The sequence below is a fragment of the Cyanistes caeruleus genome, unplaced genomic scaffold (assembly GCF_971803275.1).
Source record: "Cyanistes caeruleus unplaced genomic scaffold, bCyaCae1.hap1.1 HAP1_SCAFFOLD_65, whole genome shotgun sequence".
Lineage (NCBI taxonomy): Eukaryota > Metazoa > Chordata > Aves > Passeriformes > Paridae > Cyanistes > Cyanistes caeruleus.
The window spans coordinates 3038575-3063713 of NW_028255884.1; the positions used below are offsets into that span (position 1 = coordinate 3038575).

The 25139-nt window shown below is 47.7% G+C and overlaps 2 protein-coding genes across 2 annotated transcripts in view; one reads left to right on the forward strand and one right to left on the reverse strand.

The window, feature by feature from the left end:
* The window catches only part of LOC111922155 (uncharacterized), a 130503-nt gene that overhangs the window by 82680 nt on the left and 22684 nt on the right, over window positions 1–25139 (reverse strand). The gene's annotated exons all lie outside the window — the stretch shown is intronic.
* LOC147647191 (uncharacterized) lies at window positions 3614–8224 on the forward strand. Its single transcript, XM_086872429.1, has 9 exons — window positions 3614–3841; window positions 4198–4266; window positions 4355–4426; window positions 4514–4579; window positions 5031–5144; window positions 5429–5530; window positions 6154–6231; window positions 7257–7422; window positions 7953–8224. Exons 1-9 carry the CDS (start codon window positions 3745–3747, stop codon window positions 8071–8073), a joined length of 885 nt encoding a protein of 294 aa, XP_086728555.1. The 5' UTR covers window positions 3614–3744; the 3' UTR covers window positions 8074–8224.

Below are 25139 nucleotides of genomic sequence, written 5' to 3' on the forward strand. Positions count from 1 at the left end.
GCAAATCCCATCCTCTCCTTGTCCTTCCTCCCCCAGACAAGGAGCTGAGGATGGAGTCCAGGGAGGACAAATCCCCTCGGCAGAAGCTCATGGAACAGGCTGTTTTGAGCAGCTCCACGGCACAGGAATCCAATGGGGAGGAAAATCCCCAGAGATCCTGCAGGAGGAGGGGCTCCAAACCCATCCCAGGGTGCTCTGAGGAGGAAAGACCCCCCCTGTGCCAGGAAGGCGGCCAGAGATCCAGCAGGGGCTCTGAGCTGGAGGTCTATGAGCGGCTTCAGGATGGGGAGAAGCGCTATAAGTGCTTGGAGTGTGGGAAGAGCTTCAGCCGAAGCAACCAACTGATCCGCCACCAGATGATCCACACTGGGGAATGGGCCTACGAGTGTGGGGAATGTGGGAAGGGCTTCAGCTGCAGCTCCCACCTCATCATCCACCAGCGCATCCACACTGGGGAGAGGCCTTACGAGTGTCCTGAGTGTGGGAAGAGGTTTCAGAGCAGCTCCAATCTCCTCCTGCACCAGCGGATTCACACGGATGAGAGGCCTTTCCGTTGCCCCGACTGTGGGGAGGGCTTCAATCGAAACTCCAACCTCATCAGGCACCGACGCATCCACACTGGGGAGAGGCTCTACAAGTGTCCCCAGTGTGGGAAGAGCTTCAGCTGTAGCTCCCACCTCAATACCCATAAACGTATCCACACTGGGGAGAGGCCCTACGAGTGTACCCAGTGTGGGAAGAGCTTCTCAGACAAATCTAACTTGACCAGACACCAACGGAGGCACCAGTAAGGGAAGCCCTGCGAGTGCCCCAAGTGCAGGAAAAGCTTTCTCCACAGCTCCAGCCTCATCCCCCCTTGGAGGACCAAGGTTAGGAGGAGACCTGGTGATCCATGTTCCCTGTGATCCATGCTGGGAAGACACCTGTACCTTTTCCTGCCCATGGCAAGGACATGATGTGAGATTAAAGAACTTGAGAGTCTGACCATTTCCCTGTCATTATATTCAATCCCCTTTAGGTCATTACCAGGGGCAGGAAAAGGATTCCCTCTCTCTCACCAGAGGAGAAGAGTGTCCTTTCCAGGCAGGAGGAAATATGTGGCAGGGAAGAGGCCGTCCAGTAGTGTTGTAGTTTTCCCTGTAAATAGTTTGGTTTATCCCTTCTGTTACCAAAATTTTTTCTGTTCCTGTTTGTTTTTTATGTCATTGCTGTTCTCAATAAATTCTTCTTATCCCAGCCCAGGATCTTTGCCTTTTGTGCTTTCCATAGGAGTTGGGAGGGAAGAGAGTGACAGCAAGGTTTCAGCAGGAAATTGGGGAATGCCATTCCTGAAGCCCAGCCCTTGGAAACCGAGCATCCCAGCTGGTGCCAGGCCTGGTTGCCATGGCAGCAGCCTTGGGAGCGGGTCCCTGGCTGGGGGCTGCGGGAACCTCTTCCCTCTGGTGCCCAGGGACAGGAGTGGAGGGAGCGGCTGGAGCTGAGGCGGTGTCATGGGGTGACTTTACCTTTAAGGTTGTTTTGAGAGCTAAGGAAGTTGATGTTGCTAGGGACTGATGGGAGTCTTTTCTCCTGACCAATTATCGGTCATTACTGGGAATTGACAGCAGTTTTGACCATTGAAAAGTGGGATCAACTTGTGAACGCTACCTTAAGATGTAAAGCCAGAGTACTCTTGTCTCTCTTTGTTTTCTGGCTGTGAAAGGTAACAGAGCTCCAGGCCTCCCGTTCCCTGCCCGCCCATGCGGCTGGGCGGGGGCTGGGCTGAGCCTGCCAGGTCTCCCGGTCAGGAGATGGGGCCTGCGGGGCTTGCCCTGGGCTCTGGCTGGGCCAGGCCGGTTCCTGGCTCAGCTGCAGGTTTTGCTGTGACTGAATTCACCAGGGACTGCCGAGTGAAGAAAGAAAGGGGCTCTGAACCTGCGGCGAGCTGAGGCGGTGACTACACTTTCCAGAGCAGCCATGAAGAATCTTCTATCGAAGACAACTCCAGCTGCTGCTCCAGCAGAGATCACAGAACCACCTACAAAAGCCTGGGCAAGATTTTAACCCTTTCATTACCCAGATGAGACTTGCAGATTAATTTTTTTTATCCAGAGAAAGAAAAAGAGAGTAATCAACATGTAAAGAGACTTTATAAAACTATCGGAGACAATAAAGAAAAGAATTAAGTTTCAGAAGGGGTAGAGAACAAGAAAATGCTTTATGAGCTGAAATACCTTTCTCTTGAGGCTATGGGAATGGACAATAAGGTCTTGAAAAAACTCCTCTAATTCATGACAGAGTCTATGGGCAGGAATGGAGTGTTCAAAGTGTGAATTTTGAGTAAAAAGTAGAGTGATTGTGATGCAGTGAGGTGCTGGAACAGGGTGAAGCGAAAATTTGAGGCCTTGAGAGCCAATGAGAAAACTGTTTTCCAGTAGAGCTCACAAAGACAGATGAAGAAGACTTTTGCCTTTGAATAACTCATCCTTTAAATGCCATCCCTAGACTCATGGCCCATACACACCTCAGAGTGATGTGAAATGGGAGGAGTGAGCTCTGATAGCAGCATTTCAGGGCAGCTGACATCAGGGCAATAGAAAACTATAACAGAAGTAGTTTTCTTGTGAGAAACTCTATAGATTAGCAGAAAGAGACTTCTGTTTCCCTACAAAGACTGATAAAAAGACTCTAGAGAAAATAGGGACTGTTCTGGACACCAAAGTTCCAAGGTTCTTTGGTCTCTGTGTTGTCATGTGAACAAAAGAATGGTGGGTAGTAGGGGATAAAAGGAGTTTTCTGGAAGTTTATTCTGGTGTTCTTAATCTTATATTTTGTCAATAATCTTTCTTTATTCCTTTTAAGTTTTAAGCTTGTTTTGCTCTTGTTCTAATCCATATCTCACAGCAAAAAAGAAGTGATTTTTTTGTTAGTTACTGGTTTAAAACCACGACACTGCATTACCAGCTTGCTGCTGGGCAGATGCTGCCACCACCCAAAGCACGGCCCTGTGTCCCTGAAGGGACCGGCCCTGCTCTGTGGCCTGGACTGAAGGTGGGTCCCTCCTGCCAGGGCAGGGCCCAGCACAGCTCTTCTGTTCCAATAAAGAGATGGAGCTCTCACCCCAGTGTCTGGCTGGTACCACCAGCACAGCCCACACAGCACCAGCCCTGGCTGAGCTCCATGTCCAGGAGCAGGCAGGGCTGACCACGGTGTGGGCAGGCAGGAGCCAGGCAGGGGCTGCTGTGACCAGAGGCAGGGCCCCAAGGGGCTGGGGGAGTCTGTGTTGAGCGTCCCTGGGATGAGGGCACATTTTCTTCAGTGGCATCAACTGGGCCTGGACCTCCTCCAGTGCCATGCCCAGGAAAAGAGGCAACCATCAAGAGCATCTCCTGGGACACTGCCTGTCCAGCAATGTCAGCAGGCAAAACCAAGGTTTTGTTTAGCAATGACCCTTTGATGAAGTCAAAGATTCACAGTCAGAGCAGTCCTCTAGTACAGATGGGAGTACACTTGGGGCAGACATCTAAGGCCATGAGGTCACAGCAGCCTGTGGGGTGACAGCAGGCTGAGGTGACAGCAGGCTCTGAGGTCACAGAGGTCCCAGAGCCCCGTGGTTGCCCAGCACCACAAGGACCGAGCAGTCAGTCCTCGACCACGACTGTTGTGGCAGCAGCGGCGGCGGCAGCCGCGGTGCTGACATTGGGACAGCGGTGTCAGGACAGTGGTGGCAGCAAGAGCTGCAGGACTGGCAGTGGGCAAGGCACCATGGCCTTTGCTCTGCGCCTCCTCCTCCTGCTCCTCCTGGCAGTGGCCCTGCCTGACAGGGCTGCCCAGGCTGCTCCGTGGCGAGCAGGGCGAGCAGGTGAGCCGGCAGCCTCAGTCCCCTTTCCCAGGGCAGTGCTCCCTTCTCCCTGGGAGGTGTTGGGGATGGTTTTCCCCAGGGCTTTAGGGAGGGTTTCCTCTGTGGGAGGGAGAGAGGCCTCAGGGGCCCTGGGCAGGTCCTGCCGCCCATCCAGAGATGTTGCACAGGGCCTGCAAAGAGGGTGGAGAGTGACCAGAGCCAGCCCAGAGCTCCCCAGGCCACTCTGCAGCTTTGGCCATGTCCATTGACATCTGGCTCCCACGGCCTTACCTGACTCCCCTGCAGTGCCCAGTTCTCTAAAACAGAATGGGATCCCAGCACACCATGGAATGGTTCTGATCTGTGCTTCCTTCCAGATTGTTGTAGGAAGGCTTCTTCAGCAGCTTGGCTTCATGAAGATTTTCTGCCTCTGGAGCCTCATGCAGGTATGTTCTCACTGTCCCAACAAGGAATAAACACTGACACCCTCGCAGGAAGCAGGTGACAGAAGCTGCTGTGTCTGTTGAGTTGCAGGTGTGTCTGCAGCGAGGACATTTCAAGCTCCTTTTCTGGTTGCTGCTCGCAAGCCCAGCTCCCATCACAGGGGTGAGTGGTGTGTCCCTGCTGATCCCACAGGCTGAGCCCTGGTTCTGTGGGATCCATTCATCTGAAATGGAAATACTTTCTGTTAAGGTCCTCCTATAGGGAGGAACAAACCTACAGGAGACAAGATGCTGAGTGATCTGGAGAGACGCCATGGTGGGTCCACGTCCCTCAGCCTTCTCCTGAGACTCAGCAGCCGGGGGCTTTCTCTGCACATCTGGACACGCCGTGCCTGGCACAGCAGGAAGGGATCCATGGCAGCCTTGCTGCCCTGCTGCTGCTTTCATGCCCTGCAGGGCTGTTTCCCAGCCTGGCCTGGCTGCAGCTTCTCCCCAGCCTCAGCAGGAAGGCATTTGGCATCAGCTGACAGGAAGCCCAAACTGCACCATGGGCCATGCACACCTTGAGATCCCCTGCAATTTCCTGGTCTCAGGCTGGATCAGGTGTAGGGGCTGTTTGGAGGAGGGAGGACCCTGGCCAGCCCCAATAACCTGGGTGTTTTCCTTGTCCTTATCCATGACTTTGACAAATATTGCCTCTTGAACATGCCACCTCCCCAGTGGGGAATGGTTCCATCTGATCCAGCTGTGGCTCTTCCTTTCTCCAGAGATGAACCCAAAGGCTGTGCTGAAGGCGGCGTTTCCCGGAGGAAGCAGTGGCTCATGGGCAGCCTCTGCTGCAGGAAGGGAGGCCATGCCAGGCACAGTCACAGTCCCAGGAGGTAATTGCTGTGTGTCTGGGCCTGAGCCCTGCTGAGGCTTGAGCTGCCATCTCTGCTGCTTGGCAGTGCCTGCCTTTCAGGGATTTTGCGCAGAGCATGGAAAAGGTGTTGAGAATGTCCAGAGCCAGTCCAGAGCTTTCCCCAGGCCACTCTGCAGCTTTGGCCATGTCCATTGACATCTGGCTCCCACAGCCTTACCTGACCCCCTTGCAGTGCCCAGTTCCCTAAGGCAGAAGGGGATCCCAGCACACCATGGAATGGTTCTGATCTGTGCTCCCTTCTAGATTTGGATCGTGACATGGAACATCTGGAAGTGGTGGTAGATGGTGGTTTGAAGACCTTGCCAGATGCTGATGGTGGTTTGAAGACCTTGCCAGATGCTGGAGGCAAGTTCTCAATGTCCCTTTCTGCACAGAATAATCAGTGTCAAGGTGGCAAGAGCTCACTCACGTTCCATTTCCCTTGAGAGTCTGAAGGTTGATGCATTCTGGAAACCTTGCCCTGCTCCCTTCTGGAGCCCTGAGTGATCCCACAGCATTGCTGTCAGTGGGAGGAAGGAGCATTTAGCTGTCAATCTTCTTCCCATGTGCAATGCCAATGTCACCTTCTGTGTGCCCTGTGCAGCCATGGAAAAGAGCAGAGAGGAAGGGGCCAGGCCCAGGGCTGTGCCCCAGGGCTGTGCCTTGTGTGGCTCATTTCTGGCCCCAGGGAACCTGAGTTGCTCCTGCTCCTGCTGCCAAGCTCTGGCCCTGCCTGGGGCTCAGTTCAGAGCTGCTGGCAGCTCCAGGGAGTCCTTTCTCCCCTGACTGCCATGCAAGGGGCTCCTTCCATCCCATTGTGGGGCCCCTGCAGTCATGTGGTCCCCCTGCTCCTGCTCCTGAGTGGAAGGTGGAGATGAGGGAGTGCCTTGGAGGGCACCAATCACCCAGGTGCACTCACTGCCACTCCAGCATGAAGAAGAATCTTCAGCAGTGTCACAGGAGCTGTTCTCTCCTGCCTTTCTTTGCAGATGAACCTGATGATGAGGATGATCTGGATTCCCCGTCCATATCAGTTACTGAGCCTGATGATGAGGAAGATTATGAGGGTAAGTGAAGGCCTTTCCCCCTGGGAGAGCTGCCAGCTCAAGGCTCGGCCAGGGCGGCATCGCTGCAGGTGCCAGGACAGAGCCGTGCACGTGTGTGCCCTCGTCCTGTGTGATCCTCTCACCGCTCCTGTGGCTCAGTGCTGCCTGTGCAGCAGAGATGAAAGAAGCTTCTGTGGCTGTTGAGTTACAGGTGTGTCTGCAGCAAGGACTTTCCCAGCTCCTGAGCTGGATTCTGCAAGCAAGCCCAGCTCCCATCACAGGGGTGTGGTGTGTCCCTGCTGACCCCACAGGCTGAGCACTGGTTGTGTGGGATCTATTCCTGGGAAATGGAAATACTTTATATTATGTTCCCCTGAGGAAGAAGAACAAACCTATAGGAGATAGTAATGTAGCAATGGGGGAACTCAAATATCTGGACATAATTCTGAATGATCTGGAGGGACACTGTGGTGGGTCCATGTCCCTCAGCCTTCTCCTGAGACTCAGCAGCCGGGGGCTTTCTCTGCACATCTGGACACGCTGTGCCCGGCACAGCAGGAAGGGATCCATGTCAGCCTCACTGCCCCACTGCTGCTTTCATGCCCTGCAGGGCTGTTTCCCAGCCTGGCCTGGCTGCAGCTTCTCCCCAGCCTCTGCAGGAAGGCATTTGGCATCAGCTGACAGGAGCCCAAACTGCAGCACAGGCCATGCACACCCTGAGATCCCCTGAAAATTTCCAGTCTTGGGCTAGTTCAGGTTTAGGGTCTGTTTGGAAGAGGGAGGGCCCTGGAGCATTTCCAAAACCCTGGGCATTTTCCTGATCCTTATCCATGTCTTTGACAAGTATTGCCTGGAGAAGACCAGCACAGCACAGAGAAATTGTGCCATTCAAGCTCAGGGGGTTGAGCAGTCTTGTGCCAAGGGGTGGCAAGGTGCCTGCAGGCCCCAGCTCTGGGGGAAACAGAGAATGTCCTGGCCTTATCCAGCGTGCTGCCAGATCAGCAGTGGAGCACAGCACAGGCTCATGCTGCCCATTGCTCCCACAGATGCAGCTGGCACCACAGCACATGCTCAGAACATCTGGGAAAGCATGAGAAGAGTTTTCTACCAGGGAACAGATGGTTTGATTAAGTTAATGGCCATTGTGGCTGGTGGAGCACTTTTCCTGATGGCGTGCTGTGCCGGAATCTGGTATTGCTGGAAGACAAAACGGTGAGTGTTTTGCTGATCTCGGCCTCCAACAGCTTCTTGAAAGGCTGCTCATAGCCAGGAAACATTCCCAGTGAGGCTGCTGTGGACTTGTGGCTAGTCCTTGGCTGCCCAAATAACTCTGCCAAGAGTTCTGCTGCTGCCCAGGGCTTTCATTGGCCTCTTAATTGCTGGGCCTTGTCCTGGGGAGCCCGCTGGGGCTGCAGCCAGTGCTGGCTGCCACTGAGGCTGCCTGGCCAAGAGCAGCCCCAGGAGCAGCGGGCAGAGGCAAAGCAAGGTGGGCAGGAGAAAGAGCAGGGACGAGATTGCCCTTGAAAGGCAGAGGTGCTCTGGGGCCTTCTCCTGGCCAGGGACCCTGCCCAGAGCCATCCCCTGCTCTCCAGGGCCTTGAGGGGCAGCTGTCCAGCTGGGCCAAGCTGTGCCAGCAGCTCCAGCCGTGCTGGGGAGCCTTGGCAGCTCTGGGCCCTGCTGTGCAGGAGGGTCTCTTTGTGCCAGCGGCAGCTGGGGGCCTCAGCCACCTCTTCTCTCCACAGGAGCACCTCTGCAGCTTCAGAAGACTGGCGAAAGACTTTGGTCACTGAGAAGCTGCATCTGTCATCCCCGCTCTTCACATCTGTCCCCATGTGCCAAGCTACATCTGCATCCCCATCTTGAGGGCATCCCAAGACCCCCACCTCCCATGCGAGACCTCTACCCCTGAGCCCCCTGGCCCTGGTCCCTGCCAGGACTGAAACTGGGCAGCCCCTGTGCAGCAGAGCAGGGGTTGGCCCATGCTTTTTGTTCTAATAAAGAGATGGAGCTGTCACCCCAGTGTCCGGCTGGTACCACCAGCACAGCCCACACTTCACCAGCCCTGGCTGAGCTCCATGTCCAGGAACAGCTGGGGGTGCCCACAGTGTGGGCAGGCAGGAGCCAGGCAGGGGCTGCCGTGACCAGCGGTGGGGCCCTGAGGGGCTGGGGGAGCCCATGCTGAGCGTCCCTGGGCTGTGAGGGCACATTTCCTTCAGTGGCATCACCTGGGCCTGCACCTCATGAGGCACACAGGGAAAATTTGGGCTCTCTCCTGAGGTGTGCAGGGATCCCCCATGAGGAGTGCAGTGGAGTTAAATTGAGAGGGTTTTTTACTCTTCTCAGCACAGCAAAGGGGACGCTCTTGGCCGAGGTTTTGCAAAGCTGGGAGGAAGCCTCTTGTGAGCCCTGGGGCCCGGCCTGTGGGCACAGTGGGCAGGTGGAACCCATCCCTTGAGGCCAGTCCGGGCTGCTTGGGCCGGGCCGGGCCGGGCCAGGTGAGGGCCACAGCAGGGAAGGGCCGTGGCCGTGGGCTCTGATGAGGCTGCCGAGCTTCACCCTGGCCCTGTGCTGCAGCCAAACACACATTTACAACCACAGCCATTCTCTGGGGCACAGGAGGCACCCAGGGCTATAACTGAGGCCATGGCTTCTCACCCTGAAGGGAGGCTGGCTCTGTTGGTTCAGAGGGCACAGCTTAGATCCCAGTTCCCTTTGTAAACCTGCCGGGGAAGTGTTGAGGGCAGAGAGTTCCAACCCTTCTCACTAAGAAGTGTGGCTGATGCTGTGGGTTTTTTTAATTTTTTGCCCTCTAAATTTGTGTCCTGGCAGAGGATTAAGTTTGCTTGCTCTCAGTAAGACCCTTTTCTTCTTGGTGCTGTTGTAAATGAAATTAAAATCAGACAACTAGATCGATTGAGTTAATAGCAATTAAATAACAAGGGAAAAAATTATACGATTTAGTGAATTGAATACAAGAATAAAATTTAGTAAAAGAATTCAGTTTAGTAATTTGAATAGCAATTTGGTATAAAAGGAATACAACTTAGTAAAAGAGTACAATTTAGTGAATATCTTCATATATATATATATATATGTATGTATGTATGTATGTATGTGAATATAGTTTGCCAGTAATTAAGTATGATTAAAGCATAAGCAAAACTGACCGAGCTACAGAGAGGACTTCTCACCCCACCTCACATACAAAACAAAGCAATTCAAACAAAACTCATATACTGTATGCTTATAATATTAATGTTTCTCTTAAGTTTTCTCATATTTCTGATTCTTTGACTTTACGTCACTATTCGTCATGGTGCATGCTTCATTTGTTGCTAGGGGGTCTTCAGTCTTCTTTTGGTGGTCTTTAGGATGAAGGCTTACACTCATCCTTGTTGTCCTCTGGATAACTTTAAAGGCTGTGCATGCTTACTAAGTGTTATGTTATGTAAGTAAGCATTGTGTTCCACTAATTAGTCTTACATTTCATAATTTTCAGGCCCTATGCCTAAAGTCGTTCCAACTTTGTCCATCTCATGGTCAATTTTCTCTTGGGACATTACTTATCCCAGAACTACATAATCTATCTTAATTTTGACACGTAACATTTTTAAAGGGGTACATCTGCTTGTAACACCAATTCCCCTGATTGCTTCTAATAATAACTTTCCAAACAGTTACAATTTAGCTAGCACAAATCATTTCCATTTATCACAAGGGGATTCACAGAGCTCATCCTGATGGATGAGGAAAAGGGAGTGGGAACTCAGCAGTGAGGAGACCTGAGGGCTGGAGAGCAGCTCTGAAAGACACTAAACTCCCACCAGACTTCTGAAACATTGCTGCTCTTCAGCCAGTGACAGGATGAGTCCCTGAGACTGGGGCTTGGCCTTCCTCGTGGTGAGGGGCATCAAGGAAGGCTGCAGTGTGATGGAGACTGTGATGGGCTGGGAACTCACTGGGGGAAAGGAGGGAGCAGTTGTGAAGTAAAAGGCAGAAGATGTGTGGGACAGAACTGTTCAGAGAAGGGCTGAGCTACAGCTTGAGCAAGCTGAAAAATGTCATTTGGAATCATCCCAGGTGAATTTCATTTCAGAAGTTATGGAACAAGTTTAATTTTTGGGGGGTATCATGTTTTCCCTTGGAGGTGAACACTCTGCAGACTTGAGCTGCATTGCCAAAATGCTCAAGTCTCTGCTGCAGGTCACAGCGTTTCTTCTTTGGCTGATCCCGGCCCGGTGCTGAGCCCAGCAGAGCCCTGGCAGAGCCCAGAGCAGCCTCAGCATCCGCAGAGCCCGGCTGCAAGGAGAGAAAGCAGAAACCGCCCGTCAGCTGAAGGCTCCTGTCCCCTTGTCCCAGCCAGCCGCGGTGCCCAGGCCATGCTGGCCGTGCTCAGAGCTGGGCCCAAAGCTGCCCATCACTGCTGCCTTGGGGAGCAGAGCAGGAGGGCAGGACATGTGCCCAGCCTGCAGCCAGCCACGGCAGATCCAGCCCCTCAGCAGCTGCCCAGAGCGGGATGCTCCTGTGCCCGCTGCCATCTCCCAAAAGCTCTTGTCCCACCCATGCCAAGGAGATGAGGACCCACCTCACACCATCCGCTGCCACAAGAAAAGCTGGTCCCAAACGATGTCCTCAGTCTTCTCCAAGGGCACGGCCCATCCACGCCACAGCTGGTCCCAAGCACTTCCTGATCCAGACTGGACCCCACCTGGAACGCTTCCTTTAGAAAAACAAACAACAAATTAATGAAAATAGGTCACAGACAAAAAGAAGAAACAAGAAAAATGGTAAAAAAATCTTACGTCTGTCAGGAGCTTGAGGAAGGCCCAACGCCTACATTCTAGGGAAAAACCCACCCATGGGTGAGGGAAGCCCATGCTTTCTCCCTTTCCCCCTGCACTGTCCCCCAAAATCATGGTGATCCCAAAGCAAAGCAGGGGAGTGGAGCAGCCCAAGCCCTTCCTTGGCTGCACAGCAAAGCAGCCGTGCTCAGGTTCTGGAGTCCCACCTGTGCTCCTGCCATGGGGGTTTGTTTGTGTCGGGCTGGCTGCCCCAGCCCCAGCCCGGGGCACCGTGGGTGCTGGGGGCTGTTGGCAGGGCCAGGATCCCACTCCCATTTTGTAACCACCCCAGCCCACGCCCCCAGCCCTGCCAAAAACCAGCTGGGCAGCCACTGAGGAATCAGTTGCATCTGCCCCAGCAAAGGGGAAACCTTTGGTTCCCGGCCAATGCACAAATCTGGGAGCATCCCCCTGGGTCTGGACTTACCTGAAAATTCCCTGTGGAGCCTGGCTTTGAAGAAGGTGCCAGAATCAAAGTCCATCATCGCCAGCTCCCGCTGACCAGGTGGAGGAAGAGGTTGTCATCCTTGCTGCTGTCCTCCATGTCTCCAGCAGCAGCAGCAGCAGCCCCACCTGGTACAGCTTCTCCAGGGGCTCCTTCTTCCCTGGGGTGACACCAGGCTGTCAGGGTTCTGCCCAGGGCCCGGCTGTCAGTGAAGCAGGACAAGCAAAACCAGCTCAGATGGTGCCCACCAGTGCTGGGCAGAGCAGCTCAGCTCCAGCACAAGGGCTGTGTGTTCCCATTCCATGACCCCAGTGCAGTGACACAGGCAGGACAAAAAAGTCTGGGTTTCTTTGCTGCTGATTGCCAGGGCATGTGTGGAGCTGTAACTTACCAGGTCCCTGCATCACTGTGCCTGTGGCTCTCTCCCTTCTTCTAGGGCTGATGAATATCCTGCATCCAGGGATCACAGGACAGGTCTTCTAATGAGGGCCTGTCCAAGGAGTTCAGGGATAAACACCACCTGATCAGAATCTGGCAATCTGGGGAGAGAAACCACAAACCACTGGTCAGTTGGAGAAGGCTCCTGTCTGCTTTGCCCCACTATTCCCATGCCCAGGCCACGCTGGATGTGCTCAGAGCTGGGCCTAAACTTTCCCATCAATTCTTTGTTTTGGAGGAGAGCAGGAGAGCAGGACATGTGCCACCTCCTCAGCAGCTGCCAGAGCGGGATGCTCACGAGCCTGCTGCTGTCTCCCAACACTGGTGTTCCCCCCGTGCCCAGAGATGAGGATCCACCTTGGGAGAGCCGTTGTGGCAGCGGGAGCTGGCCCCATCTGATGTTCCTGCCCCTCCTGAAAGGGTGCTCCCCGCAGACCATCTCGTGCAGCAGGATGCCCAGGGACCAGACGGTCGCTGCCTCGCCATGGTACCAGCCGAAGTCGTTCCATTCCGGGGGGCTGTATGACGGTGTTCCTATGGAATATGGATGGAGCTCATCAGGGGGATGCTGCTGCTCCCAGAGCCTGGCCCCAGCATCCCTGGGCATGTGGGGGCTGCCCCAGTGGCACACGGGGTGACCTGCTGCCCTCTCACCAGCACCTGGGACTTGGGTACAAACCTGGGGTTGGAAAAGAAGCCACTGGTGCTGGAAGAGGGCAGCAGAAACCCTGGCAAGGCCCGACCATGACACACAAAGGGAAATACCCACTCAGTGCTGGGGAAAAACCACACCCACATCCTCCCTGCTGGCATTGCCCAAAAAATATCTTGAACCAAGGCAAATCAGGTGAGCAGAGCAGTCCAAGCCCATTCTCACCTGCACACCAAACCAGCTGGTGCACAGGTTCTGGCTCCCCCTCTCTGCTATCCCCACCCACGGGGGATTTTGTCAGGCTGGCTGCCCCAGCCCCATCCCCAGCCCCAGTCCTGGGAGAATCCCTGCTGCCACACCCAGGTTGGGCCAGGAGATGCCAGGACCAGGAGCCTGCCCCTGTGTGGGCTCACCTGCAAATTGAGTGTAGGCTGTGTCCTGCAGGTAGGTGCCACAGCCGAAGTCAATCAGTTTTGCCTCTCCGGTGTCCAGGTCTACCAAGACATTCTCAGGTTTTATATCTCGGTGCAGGACCCCGCAGCTGGTGCAGTGCCGCACGGCCGCCAGCACCTGCTGGAACAGCTCCCGCGCCTCTTCCTCGGACAGGAACCTCCGTGCCCGAATGAAACGCCGCAGGTCCTGACACCGCTCCGGGCGCTCCAGCACCATCACGATGGTGTTGGGGAGCTCAAGCCATTCCAGCAGCTGCACCACACCGGGGAAGCCTGTGGACACCTTGTCCAGCAGCACTATCTCCAGGGGTGCGCTGGTGCCGTCGGGCTGCGGGAGGAGCACGGTGCCGTCAGTGGGGCTGAGGCCGTGCCAGGGCTCGGGAAGCCCTCAGCCAGCCCGGGATGCTCTGTGCCCTCCGCTGGCCCCACGCCCGCTCTCCCTCCAGGTGTCCTGGCGGCTCCCACCCTGCCGGGCCCCGGCTCATCCCCGCCCGGCACGGCCCGGCTTCTGCCGCTGGCCCCGCTCACTCACCAGCTCGCCCCAGTGCCGGACGCGGTTCCGTGGCACCTTTTTGATGGCCACCTGCAAGCCAAAGGGAACAGCGGATTCAGCTCACCGCCCACCGTGTCCAGCCCCATCCTCCTCCTCCGCCCCCTCCTCCTCCTCCGCCCGCCGCCGGCCCCTCTGCTCACCGGGAGTCCGTCCGAGAGCCGAGTGGCCGCAAAAACTCTGCCAAAGCCGCCGCGCCCCAGCAGTGACCCCACTCGGTAGCGCTGCTGCAGGGCCTGCTGCGCCTTCCCTGGGGAAGAGACGCGGCCGTCAGTGCTCGGCCCGGGGCCAGGAACGGCCCCCGAGCGCTCCCCGAGCTCCCCGGGCCGGGCACCCGCAGGCGTTCCCTCATTGGAACGCGACAGCGGCGGAGCTCGGGCCGGGGAAGCCGCAGCGGAGGCGGCGGCAGCGGCCGCACCGCCTGTGTCCTCCGCGGGCCCCGGGAGGAGCCGGGGCCGGGGCCGGGGCCGGGGCCGGGGCCGGGGCCGGGGTCGGGCCAGGCGGAGCCAAAGGGCAGCGATGCCGCCCCAGCCCCTGGCACTGATGCCCGCCCAGCACAGCCAGAGCTGGGCGAAGAGGAGACCTCGGCGGGATGGGCGGAGACGGGGACGGGGCCGGGGCAGCCCCGCCCGGGGCCGGGGGCGGGCTGGGGGCATGGCCCGGGTGGGCACGGGGAGAGGGAAACTGGAAGAGAAGGGGACACAGGAAAAGGGAGAAGATGAGGGACAGTGGGAGAGGGAGAGGAGACACAGAAAATTGATAAAATCGCTTCTTTCGCTGCTGCCGCCGCTGCTTTCGCTGCTGCCGCCGCTGCTTTCGCTGCCGCTGCCGCCGCTGCCGCTGCAACTGAAGCACCGGGGCCGTTTGTCCCCGTGTCCGTTTGTCCGTTGCCCGCTCGGCCCCGCCCCGAGCCCCGCGCTCCCCGGGCAGCCCCTGAGCCTGGCCAAACACGGCAACTTTGCCCTGCTGAGCCAAGAGCCAGAGTCTGGACTCCTGCACAGGGGCACAGCAATGCCCTTGGCTGCTGCTGTGCCTTGTCCCTGCTGAGGCTCAGACACCGTCTGAGCACATTCCCTGAATGCAGAATTTGTACCTGTGCCAAGCACTGCACTTGTGTCTCCAGCATTGCTTTCCAAGGAAAACAGGGCAAGGCAAACTGGCTATAGCTCAGGGTATTTTACAGGGTCTAAAACTTGCCAAGTCTCAAATCTTAGAGGTGAGAGCCATTTGGAATGAATGGGATGGAGAAACAGCGCAAGATGGAAAAGGGAAACATAAAAATAAATAGAGAAAAATAGAAAAAAAACTTAGTGGTTGTTTCTTTGGATTTTATTTTCATTTATTAAAAAAGCTGTTTCAGTTTTCCCAGAATCTTCTCCCCGTCTGTTCTTTCCAAAAACCTGTCCTGGAGAACAAGGCGCAGCTCCTGTCACAAGATGTGCCCCCAGCTGCAGCTTCTCTTGGCTTCCCACACTGTGAGTGCAGCACAACTCTTGCAGCAAAGCAGGACAAATATTTGAAGAACTTGACAACTTGTTCTTTCTTTTCCTTGTGCACAGGGGAGTTGTGCCATTGGTGAGGTTTTCATTGTTCCTCTTCTACCCAAAGAAAACATGATGGGCTGCCAGGAATTGTTGGGGAATACAAGCCTGGCTGAATGTGGAGAAAGAATCTCCAGAGCCTGCAGCCAGCAGTGGAGAGCTCATCATTCCAACAGCCCCATGGACATCTGGAAAGTGATCTGGAACATGAAGATGGGCTGACAGAGGGAGTTTGTTTCTGTGTTCAGTTTAGATGATTCTACATCTCTTGCAGTGGGAGAAATCAAGAGCACAATCAGTTGATGATAAGCAGCAGAACATGATAAGCTGGACCTGTCAGTGGATGAGAGAAAGAATGTGAAAAGGAGAAATGCAGGGAATGACTTGGTGAACTTTGTGTGTAAGAAGGGTCATTTTTTCCTAATAATTCCCAATTCATTCCCTTTGCTTTTATCCTTTTAACAAGGCCAATTGCATCTCAGATTCCCCAGGAAATGGGAACCCTGACCTTGTGGAGCTGCCTGAAAGGTGCCCTGTTCCTTTTTCTTCTGCTGCTGCTCAGAAGAAACAATGAAGCGAGTTGGGAAGTTCTGGTTTTTCTTTCTCCTGGTGGATTTTTTCATTTTATTTGCCACTGCAGAGGCAATTTCTGTGATGGCCTCTGTCAGTTGATTCTATTTCAGCAGCAGCAGCAGCAGCAACAGGGCTGTGTTTGAGCACTGCAAATGTGACCTGTGTGGCTTTAATTCCCCTCGACTTAGTGCTCAGGGACTTGGGAGCATTTTGATCTCTACATGATGCCTGAAACAAAAATCCTGAGTTCCCCGTGACAAAAGCACAGTGGGTAGCACTGATTGAAAGAGGTAATTGCAGCTGTACTGCTAAAATTCAGGTGGCAAGCAGAAGAGGGGCAAGAGCAGCCGGGATCTACAATTGCCAAGACAAATGTAGATTAAATAATTTTGTGGGGTTTTCTGGAATTTGGTGGGATGTTTCAGGAATTTTGTGGGATTTTTGTGGAATTTAGTGGAAATTTGAGGATATTTTGTGGGATGTTTCTGGAATTTGTTGGGGGTTTAAGAAGATTGAGGGATTTTTTTTTAATTTTTTGCAATTTCATGGGATTTTTTTTGAGTTTTATGGGATTTTGCAAAAGTTTAAATAATTTTGTGGGATAATTCTGGAATCTTGAGGGATTTTGAGGAGACTTGAAGAATTTTGAGGTATTTTCTTCGATTTTGTGGTAATTTGTTTAGATTTTGTGGGATATTTGTGGAATTTGGTGGGTTTTTGAGAACATTTAGAGAATTGTGTGGGATTTTTCAGCAATTTGGTGGGATTTTCCTTGAATTTTGTAGGTTATTGATGAGATTTTCTCAGAGATTTGTGGAATTTTGTGGGCTTTTGCAGAGTCATGAAGAATTTTGAGGTATTTTCTAAGATTTTGTGGAAATTTGTTTAGATATTGTGGGATGTTGCAGGAATTTGTTGGGCTTTTGAGTAGATTGCTGCAATTTTGTGGGATTTTCCTTGAATTCTGAGGGTTTTTGTGGAGACTTGAAGAATTTTGAGGGAGTTTTCCTAGCTGCTTTGGAATTTTTTTGAGATTTGGTGGGATGTTTCTGGAATTTGGCATGGTTTTGGAAAGATTCAGGGAATTTTGTGAGATTTTTTTCTGGAATCTTGAGGGATTTTGAGGAGACTTGAAGAGTTTTGTGGGATTTTTCTGAAATTTTGTGGAAATTTGTGGCAATTTGGTGGGATCTTTCTGGAATTTGGTGGGATTTTTTTGTACTGTTGTGGAATTTTCTATTATTTTGTGGGATTTTGAGGAGACATGAAGGAGGTGTTTTCTTAGATTGTGTGGAAATTTGTAGGGGTTTCGTGGATTGTTTCTGGAATTTGGTGGGGTTTTGAGAACATTTAATGAATTTTGTGGGATTTTTCTGCAATTTTGTCATATTTCTCTTGAATTTTGTATGATATTAGGGAGATTTTGTGGGAGTTTTTTGGAATTTTGAGGGATTTTGAGGAGACATGAAGTATTTTGAGGTATTTTTTTAGATTTTGTGGAAATGTGTGGGGATATTGTGGGATGTTTCTGGAATTTGGTAGGGGTTTGAGAACATTTAGGGAATTGTATGGGATTTTTCTGCAATTTGGTGGGATTCTTCTTGAATTTTGTAGGATATTGGGGTGATTTGTGGGATTTTTGTAGAATCTTGGGGGATTTTGTAGCGACTTGAAGAATTGTGAGGGATTTTTCTGAAATTTTGTGGAAATTTGTGGGGATTTGGTGGGATATTTTGGGAGTTTTCTGGGATTTTTTTCCACTGTTGTGGAATTTTCTGGTATTTTGTGGGATTTTAGCATTGAAAAATTGTGAGAGATTTTTCTTAGATTTTGTGGAAATTTGTGGGCATTTTGTGCGATGTTTCTGGAGATTTGGTGGGGTTTTGAGAACATTTAAGGAATTGTGTGGGATTTTTCTGCCATTTTGTGGGATTTTTCTTGAATTTTGTAGCATATTGAGGAGATTTTGTGGCAGTTCTGTGGAATCTTGAAAGATTTTGAGGTGACATGAAGAATTGTGAGGGATTTTTCTGAAATTTTGTGGAAATTTGTGGGATTTTGTGGGATATTTCTGGAATTTGGCAGGGTTTTGGGAAGATGTAGGGATTTTTTTTAGATTTTTTTCTGGAATTCGGTGTGATTTTGAGGGGACTTGAAGAATTGTGAGGGATTTTTCTTAGATTTTGTGGAGATTTGTGGAGATTTCGTAGGATGTTTCTGGAATTTTGTGAGATTTTTTTGTACTGTTGGGGAATTTTCTGGTATTTTGTGGGATTTTGAGGAGACGTGAAGAATTTTGATGTATTTTTTAGATTTTGTGGAAATGTGTGGGGATATTGTAGGATGTTTCTGGAATTTGGTGGGGTTTTGAGAACATTTAATGAATTTTGTAGGATGTTTTTGAATTTTGCTGGATATTGTGGAGATTTTGTAGGAGTTTTGTGGAAATTTAAGGGATTTTCAGGAGACATGAAAGATTTTGAGGAATTTTCTTAGATTTTGTGGAAATATGTGGGGATTTTGTAAGATGTTTCTGGAATTTGGTAGGGTTTTGAGAATATTTAATGAATTTTGTGGGATATTTCCGGCATTTTTAGGGAATTTTCTTAAATTTTTGTAGGATATTGGGGTGATTTCATGGGAGTTTTGTGGAACATTGAGGGATTTTGAGGAGACATGAAGGGTTATGAGGTATTTTTTTTATATTTTGTGGAAATTAGGGGGGATATTGTGGAATGTTTTTAGAATTTGGTGGGGTTTTCAAAACATTTAGGGAATTGTATGGGATTTTTCTGCAATTTCTTGGGATTTTTCTTGAATTTTGTAGGATATTGGAGTGATTTTGTGGGATGTTTGTAGAATCTTGAGGGATTTTGAAGTGACTTGAAGAATTGTAGGGGATTTTTCTTAGATTTTTGTGGAATTTTGTTGAGATTTGGTAGGATGTTTTTGGATTTTTTTGGGATTTTTTTGTACTGTTGTAGAATTTTCTGTTATTTTGTGGGATTTTGAGGAGACATGAAGGATTTTGAGGTATTTTCTTAGATTTTGTGGAAATGTGTGGGGATATTGTGGGATGTTTCTGGAATTTGGTGGGGGTTTGAGAACATTTAGGGAATTGTATGGGATTTTTCTGCAATTTGGTGGGAATTTTCTTGCATTTTGTAGTATATTGGGGAGATTTTGTGGGAGTTTTGTGGAATTTTGAGGGATTTTGAGGAGACATGAAGGGTTTTGAGGTATTTTCTTAGATTTTGTGGAAATTTGTGGGGGTATTGTAGGATGTTTCTGGAATTTGGTGGGGGTTTGAGAACATTTAATGAATTTTGTGGTATTTTTCTTGAATTTTGCAGGATATTGTGGAGATTTTGTAGGAGTTTTGTGGAAATTTAAGGGATTTTCTGGAGACATGAAGGGTTTTGAGGTGTTTTCTTAGATTTTGTGGAAATTTGTGGGGGTATTGTGGGATATTTCTGGAATTTGGTAGGGTTTTGAGAATCTTTCTGCAATTGTGTTGGAGTTTTTTTCTGGAATTTGGTGGGATTTTGAGGAGACCCGAAGAATTGTGAGGAATTTTTCTTAGATTTTTGTGGAATTTTGTGGAGATTTGGTAGGATGTTTCTGGAATTTTGTGGGATTTTTTTTTTTACTGTTGTGGAATTTTCTGTTATTTTGTGGGATTTTGAGGAGACATGAAGGATTTTGAGGTATTTTCTTAGATTTTGTGGAAATTTGTGGGGATATTGTGGGATGTTTCTGGAATTTGGTGGGGGTTTGAGAGCCTTTAATGAATTTTGTGGGATTTTTCTTGAATTTTGCAGGATATTGTGGAGATTTTGTCGGAGTTTTGTGGAAATTTAAGGGATTTTCAGAAGACATGAAGGATTTTGAGGTGTTTTCTTAGATTTTCTGGAAATGTGTGGGGATATTGTGGGGTATTTCTGGAATTTGGTGGGGGTTTGAGATCATTTAGGGAATTGTATGAGATTTTTCTGCAATTTGTTGGGATTTTTCTTGAATTTTGTAGGATATTGAGGAGATTTTGTGGGAGTTTTGTGGAATCTTGAAAGATTTTGAGGAGACTTGAATAATTGTGAGGGATTTTTCTTAGATTTTTTGGAAATTTTGGAATGTGTGGGGATTTTGAGGGATATTTCTGGAATTTGGAGGGGTTTTCAGAACATTTAATGAATTTTGTGGGATTTTTCTTCAATTTTTGGAATTTTTCTTGAATTTTGCAGGATATTGTTGAGATTTTGTAGGAGTTTTGTGGAAATTTAAGGGATTTTCTGGAGACATGAAGGGTTTTGAGGTATTTTCTTAGATTTTGTGGAAATTTGTGGGGGTATTGTGGGATGTTTCTGGAATTTGGTGGGGGTTTGAGAACATTTAATGAATTTTGTGGTATTTTTCTTGAATTATGCAGGATATCGTGGAGATTTTGTGGGAGTTTTGTGGAAATTTAAGGGATTTTCTGGAGACATGAAGGATTTTGAGGTATTTTCTTAGATTTTGTGGAAATTAGTGGGGATATTGTGGAATGTTTTTGGAATTTGGTGGGGTTTTCAACACATTTAGGGAATTGTATGGGATTTTTCTGCAATTTGGTGGGATTTTTCTTGAATTTTGTAGGATATTGGGGTGATTTTGTGGGATTTTTGTGAAATCATGGGGGATTTTGTAGCGACTTGAAGAATTGTGAGGGATTTTTCTTAGATTTTGTGGAATTTTGTGGAGATTTGGTAGGATGTTTCTGGAATTTTGTGGGATTTTTTTGGATTGCTGTGGAATTTTCTGTTATTTTGTGGGATTTTGAGGAGACATGAAGGATTTTGAGGTATTTTCTTAGATTTTGTGGAAATGTGTGGGGATATTGTGGGATGTTTCTGGAATTTGGTGGGGTTTTGAGAACATTTAACGAATTTTGTGGGATGTTTTTGAATTTTGCAGGATATTGTTGAGATTTTGTAGGTGTTTTGTGGAATTTTGAGGGATTTTGAGGAGACATGAAGGGTTTTGAGGTGTTTTCTTAGATTTTGTGGAAATTAGTGTGGATATTGTGGGATATTTCTGGAATTTGGTAGGGTTTTGAGAATCATTCTGCAACTGTGTTGGAGTTTTTTTCTGGAATTTGGTGGGATTTTGAGGAGACCCGAAGAATTGTGAGGAATTTTTCTTAGATTTTTGTGGAATTTTGTGGAGATTTGGTAGGATGTTTCTGGAATTTTGTGGGATTTTTTTTTTTACTGTTGTGGAATTTTCTGTTATTTTGTGGGATTTTGAGGAGACATGAAGGATTTTGAGGTATTTTCTTAGATTTTGTTGAAATTTGTGGGGATATTGTGGGATGTTTCTGGAATTTGGTGGGGTTTTGAGAACGTTTAATGAATTTTGTGGGATTTTTCTTGAATTTTGCAGGATATTGTGGAGATTTTGTAGGAGTTTTGTGGAAATTTAAGGGATTTTCTGGAGACATGATGGATTTTGAGGTATTTTCTTAGATTTTGTGGAAATTTGTGGGGATATTGTGGGATGTTACTGGAATTTGGTAGGGTTTTGAGAATCTTTCTGCAATTGTGTTGGAGTTTTTTCTGGAATTTGGTGGGATTTTGAGGAGACTTGAAGAATTGTGGGGGATTTTTCTTAGATTTTGTAAAAATGTGTGGGGATTTGGTGGGATGTTTCTGGAATTTTGTGGGATTTTTTTGTACTGTTGTGGAATTTTCTGTTATTTTGTGTGATTTTGAGGAGACATGAAGAATTTTGAGGGATTTTTTTTGATTTTGTGGAAATTTGTGGCGATTTTGTGGGTTGTCTCTGGAGCTTTGCTGGGGTTTTGAGAACATTTAGGGAATTGTGTGGGATTTTTCTGCCATTTGGTGGGATTTTTCTTGAATTTTGTAGCATATTGAGGAGATTTTGTGGGAGTTTTGTGTAATTTTGAAAGATTTTGAGGAGACATAAAGGATGTTGAGGTTTCTTTGGTTTTGTGGAAATGTGTGGGGATTTTGTGGGATGTTTCTGGAATTGGGTAGGTTTTTAAGAAGCTTTCTGCAATTTTGTTGGAGTTTTTTCTGGGAACTTGGTGTGATTTTGAGGAGACTTGAAGAATTGTTAGGGATTTTTCTTAGATTTTGTGGAATTTTGTGGATATTGTGGGCTGTTTCTGGAATTTGGTGGGGTTTTGAGAACATTTAATGAATTTTCTGGGATTTTTCTTGAATTTTGCAGGATATTGTTGAGATTTTGTAGGAGTTTTGTGGAAATTTGAGGGATTTTCAGGAGACATGAAGGATTTTGAGGTGTTTTCTTAGATTTTGTGGAAATTAGTGGGGATATTGTGAGATGTTTCTGGAATTTGGTGGGGTTTTGAGAATCTTTCTGCAATTGTGTTGGAGTTTTTTCTGGAATTTGGTGGGATTTTGGGGAGACTTGAAGAATTGTGAGGGATTTGTCTTAGATTTTGTGGAATTTTGTGGAGATTTGGTAGGATGTTTCTGGAATTTTGTGGGATTTTTTTGGATTGCTGTGGAATTTTCTGTTATTTTGTGGGATTTTGAGGAGACATGAGGAATTTTGAGGTATTTTCTTAGATTTTGTGGAAATGTGTGGGGATATTGTGGGATGTTTCTGGAATTTGGTGGGGTTTTGAGAACATTTAACAAATTTTGTGGGATGTTTTTGAATTTTGCAGGATATTGTTGAGATTTTGTAGGTGTTTTGTGGAAATTTAAGGGATTTTCTGGAGACATGAAGGGTTTTGAGGTGTTTTCTTAGATTTTGTGGAAATTTGTGGGGGTATTGTGGGATATTTCTGGAATTTGGTAGGGTTTTGAGAATCTTTCTGCAATTCTGTTGGAGTTTTTTTCTGGAATTTGGTGGGATTTTGAGAAGACCCGAAGAATTGTGAGGAATTTTTCTTAGATTTTTGTGGAATTTTGTGGAGATTTGGTAGGATGTTTCTGGAATTTTGTGGGATTTTTTTTTTTACTGTTGTGGAATTTTCTGTTATTTTGTGGGATTTTGAGGAGACATGAAGGATTTTGAGGTATTTTCTTAGATTTTGTTGAAATTTTATGGGGATATTGTGGGATGTTTCTGGAATTTGGTGGGGTTTTGAGAGCCTTTAATGAATTTTGTGGGATTTTTCTTGAATTTTGCAGGATATTGTGGAGATTTTGTAGGAGTTTTGTGGAAATTTAAGGGATTTTCAGAAGACATGAAGGATTTTGAGGTGTTTTCTTAGATTTTCTGGAAATGTGTGGGGATATTGTGGGGTATTTCTGGAATTTGGTGGGGGTTTGAGATCATTTAGGGAATTGTATGAGATTTTTCTGCAATTTGTTGGGATTTTTCTTGAATTTTGTAGAATATTGAGGAGATTTTGTGGGAGTTTTGTGGAATCTTAAAGATTTTGAGGAGACTTGAATAATTGTGAGGGATTTTTCTTAGATTTTTTGGAAATTTTGGAATGTGTGGGGATTTTGAGGGATATTTCTGGAATTTGGAGGGGTTTTCAGAACATTTAATGAATTTTGTGGGATTTTTCTTCAATTTTTGGAATTTTTCTTGAATTTTGCAGGATATTGTGGAGATTTTGTAGGAGTTTTGTGGAAATTTAAGGGATTTTCTGGAGACATGAAGGGTTTTGAGGTATTTTCTTAGATTTTGTGGAAATTTGTGGGGGTATTGTGGGATGTTTCTGGAATTTGGTGGGGGTTTGAGAACATTTAATGAATTTTGTGGTATTTTTCTTGAATTATGCAGGATATCGTGGAGATTTTGTAGGAGTTTTGTGGAAATTTAAGGGATTTTCTGGAGACATGAAGGATTTTGAGGTATTTTCTTAGATTTTGTGGAAATTAGTGGGGATATTGTGGAATGTTTTTGGAATTTGGTGGGGTTTTCAACACATTTAGGGAATTGTATGGGATTTTTCTGCAATTTGGTGGGATTTTTCTTGAATTTTGTAGGATATTGGGGTGATTTTGTGGGATTTTTGTGAAATCATGGGGGATTTTGTAGCGACTTGAAGAATTGTGAGGGATTTTTCTTAGATTTTGTGGAATTTTGTGGAGATTTGGTAGGATGTTTCTGGAATTTTGTGGGATTTTTTTGGATTGCTGTGGAAATTTCTGTTATTTTGTGGGATTTTGAGGAGACATGAAGGATTTTGAGGTATTTTCTTAGATTTTGTGGAAATTTGTGGGGATATTGTGGGATGTTTCTGGAATTTGGTGGGGTTTTGAGAACATTTAACGAATTTTGTGGGATGTTTTTGAATTTTGCAGGATATTGTTGAGATTTTGTAGGTGTTTTGTGGAATTTTGAGGGATTTTGAGGAGACATGAAGGGTTTTGAGGTGTTTTCTTAGATTTTGTGGAAATTAGTGTGGATATTGTGGGATATTTCTGGAATTTGGTAGGGTTTTGAGAATCTTTCTGCAACTGTGTTGGAGTTTTTTTCTGGAATTTGGTGGGATTTTGAGGAGACCCGAAGAATTGTGAGGAATTTTTCTTAGATTTTTGTGGAATTTTGTGGAGATTTGGTAGGATGTTTCTGGAATTTTGTGGGATTTTTTTTTTTACTGTTGTGGAATTTTCTGTTATTTTGTGGGATTTTGAGGAGACATGAAGGATTTTGAGGTATTTTCTTAGATTTTGTTGAAATTTGTGGGGATATTGTGGGATGTTTCTGGAATTTGGTGGGGTTTTGAGAACGTTTAATGAATTTTGTGGGATTTTTCTTGAATTTTGCAGGATATTGTGGAGATTTTGTAGGAGTTTTGTGGAAATTTAAGGGATTTTCAGAAGACATGAAGGATTTTGAGGTGTTTTCTTAGATTTTCTGGAAATGTGTGGGGATATTGTGGGGTATTTCTGGAATTTGGTGGGGGTTTGAGATCATTTAGGGAATTGTATGAGATTTTTCTGCAATTTGGTGGGATTTTTCTTGAATTTTGTAGGATATTGAGGAGATTTTGTGGGAGTTTTGTGGAATCTTGAAAGATTTTGAGGAGACTTGAATAATTGTGAGGGATTTTTCTTAGATTTTTTGGAAATTTTGGAATGTGTGGGGATTTTGTGGGATATTTCTGGAATTTGGAGGGGTTTTCAGAACATTTAATGAATTTTGTGGGATTTTTCTTCAATTTTTGGTATTTTTCTTGAATTTTGCAGGATATTGTGGAGATTTTGTAGGAGTTTTGTGGAAATTTAAGGGATTTTCTGGAGACATGAAGGATTTTGAGGTATTTTCTTAGATTTTGTGGAAATTTGTGGGGATATTGTGGGATGTTACTGGAATTTGGTAGGGTTTTGAGAATCTTTCTGCAATTGTGTTGGAGTTTTTTCTGGAATTTGGTGGGATTTTGAGGAGACTTGAAGAATTGTGGGGGATTTTTCTTAGATTTTGTAAAAATGTGTGGGGATTTGGTG

Excerpts from the sequence above, each read along its gene's own strand:
- LOC147647191 (XM_086872429.1), top strand. The coding sequence starts at position 3,745 with ATGGCCTTTGCTCTGCGCCTCCTCCTCCTGCTCCTCCTGGCAGTGGCC. Across the intron at positions 5,531-6,153 it reads GACCTTGCCAGATGCTGGAG|ATGAACCTGATGATGAGGAT; the intron begins GCAAGTTCTCAA and ends CTTTCTTTGCAG. Across the intron at positions 6,232-7,256 it reads TGATGAGGAAGATTATGAGG|ATGCAGCTGGCACCACAGCA; the intron begins GTAAGTGAAGGC and ends TTGCTCCCACAG.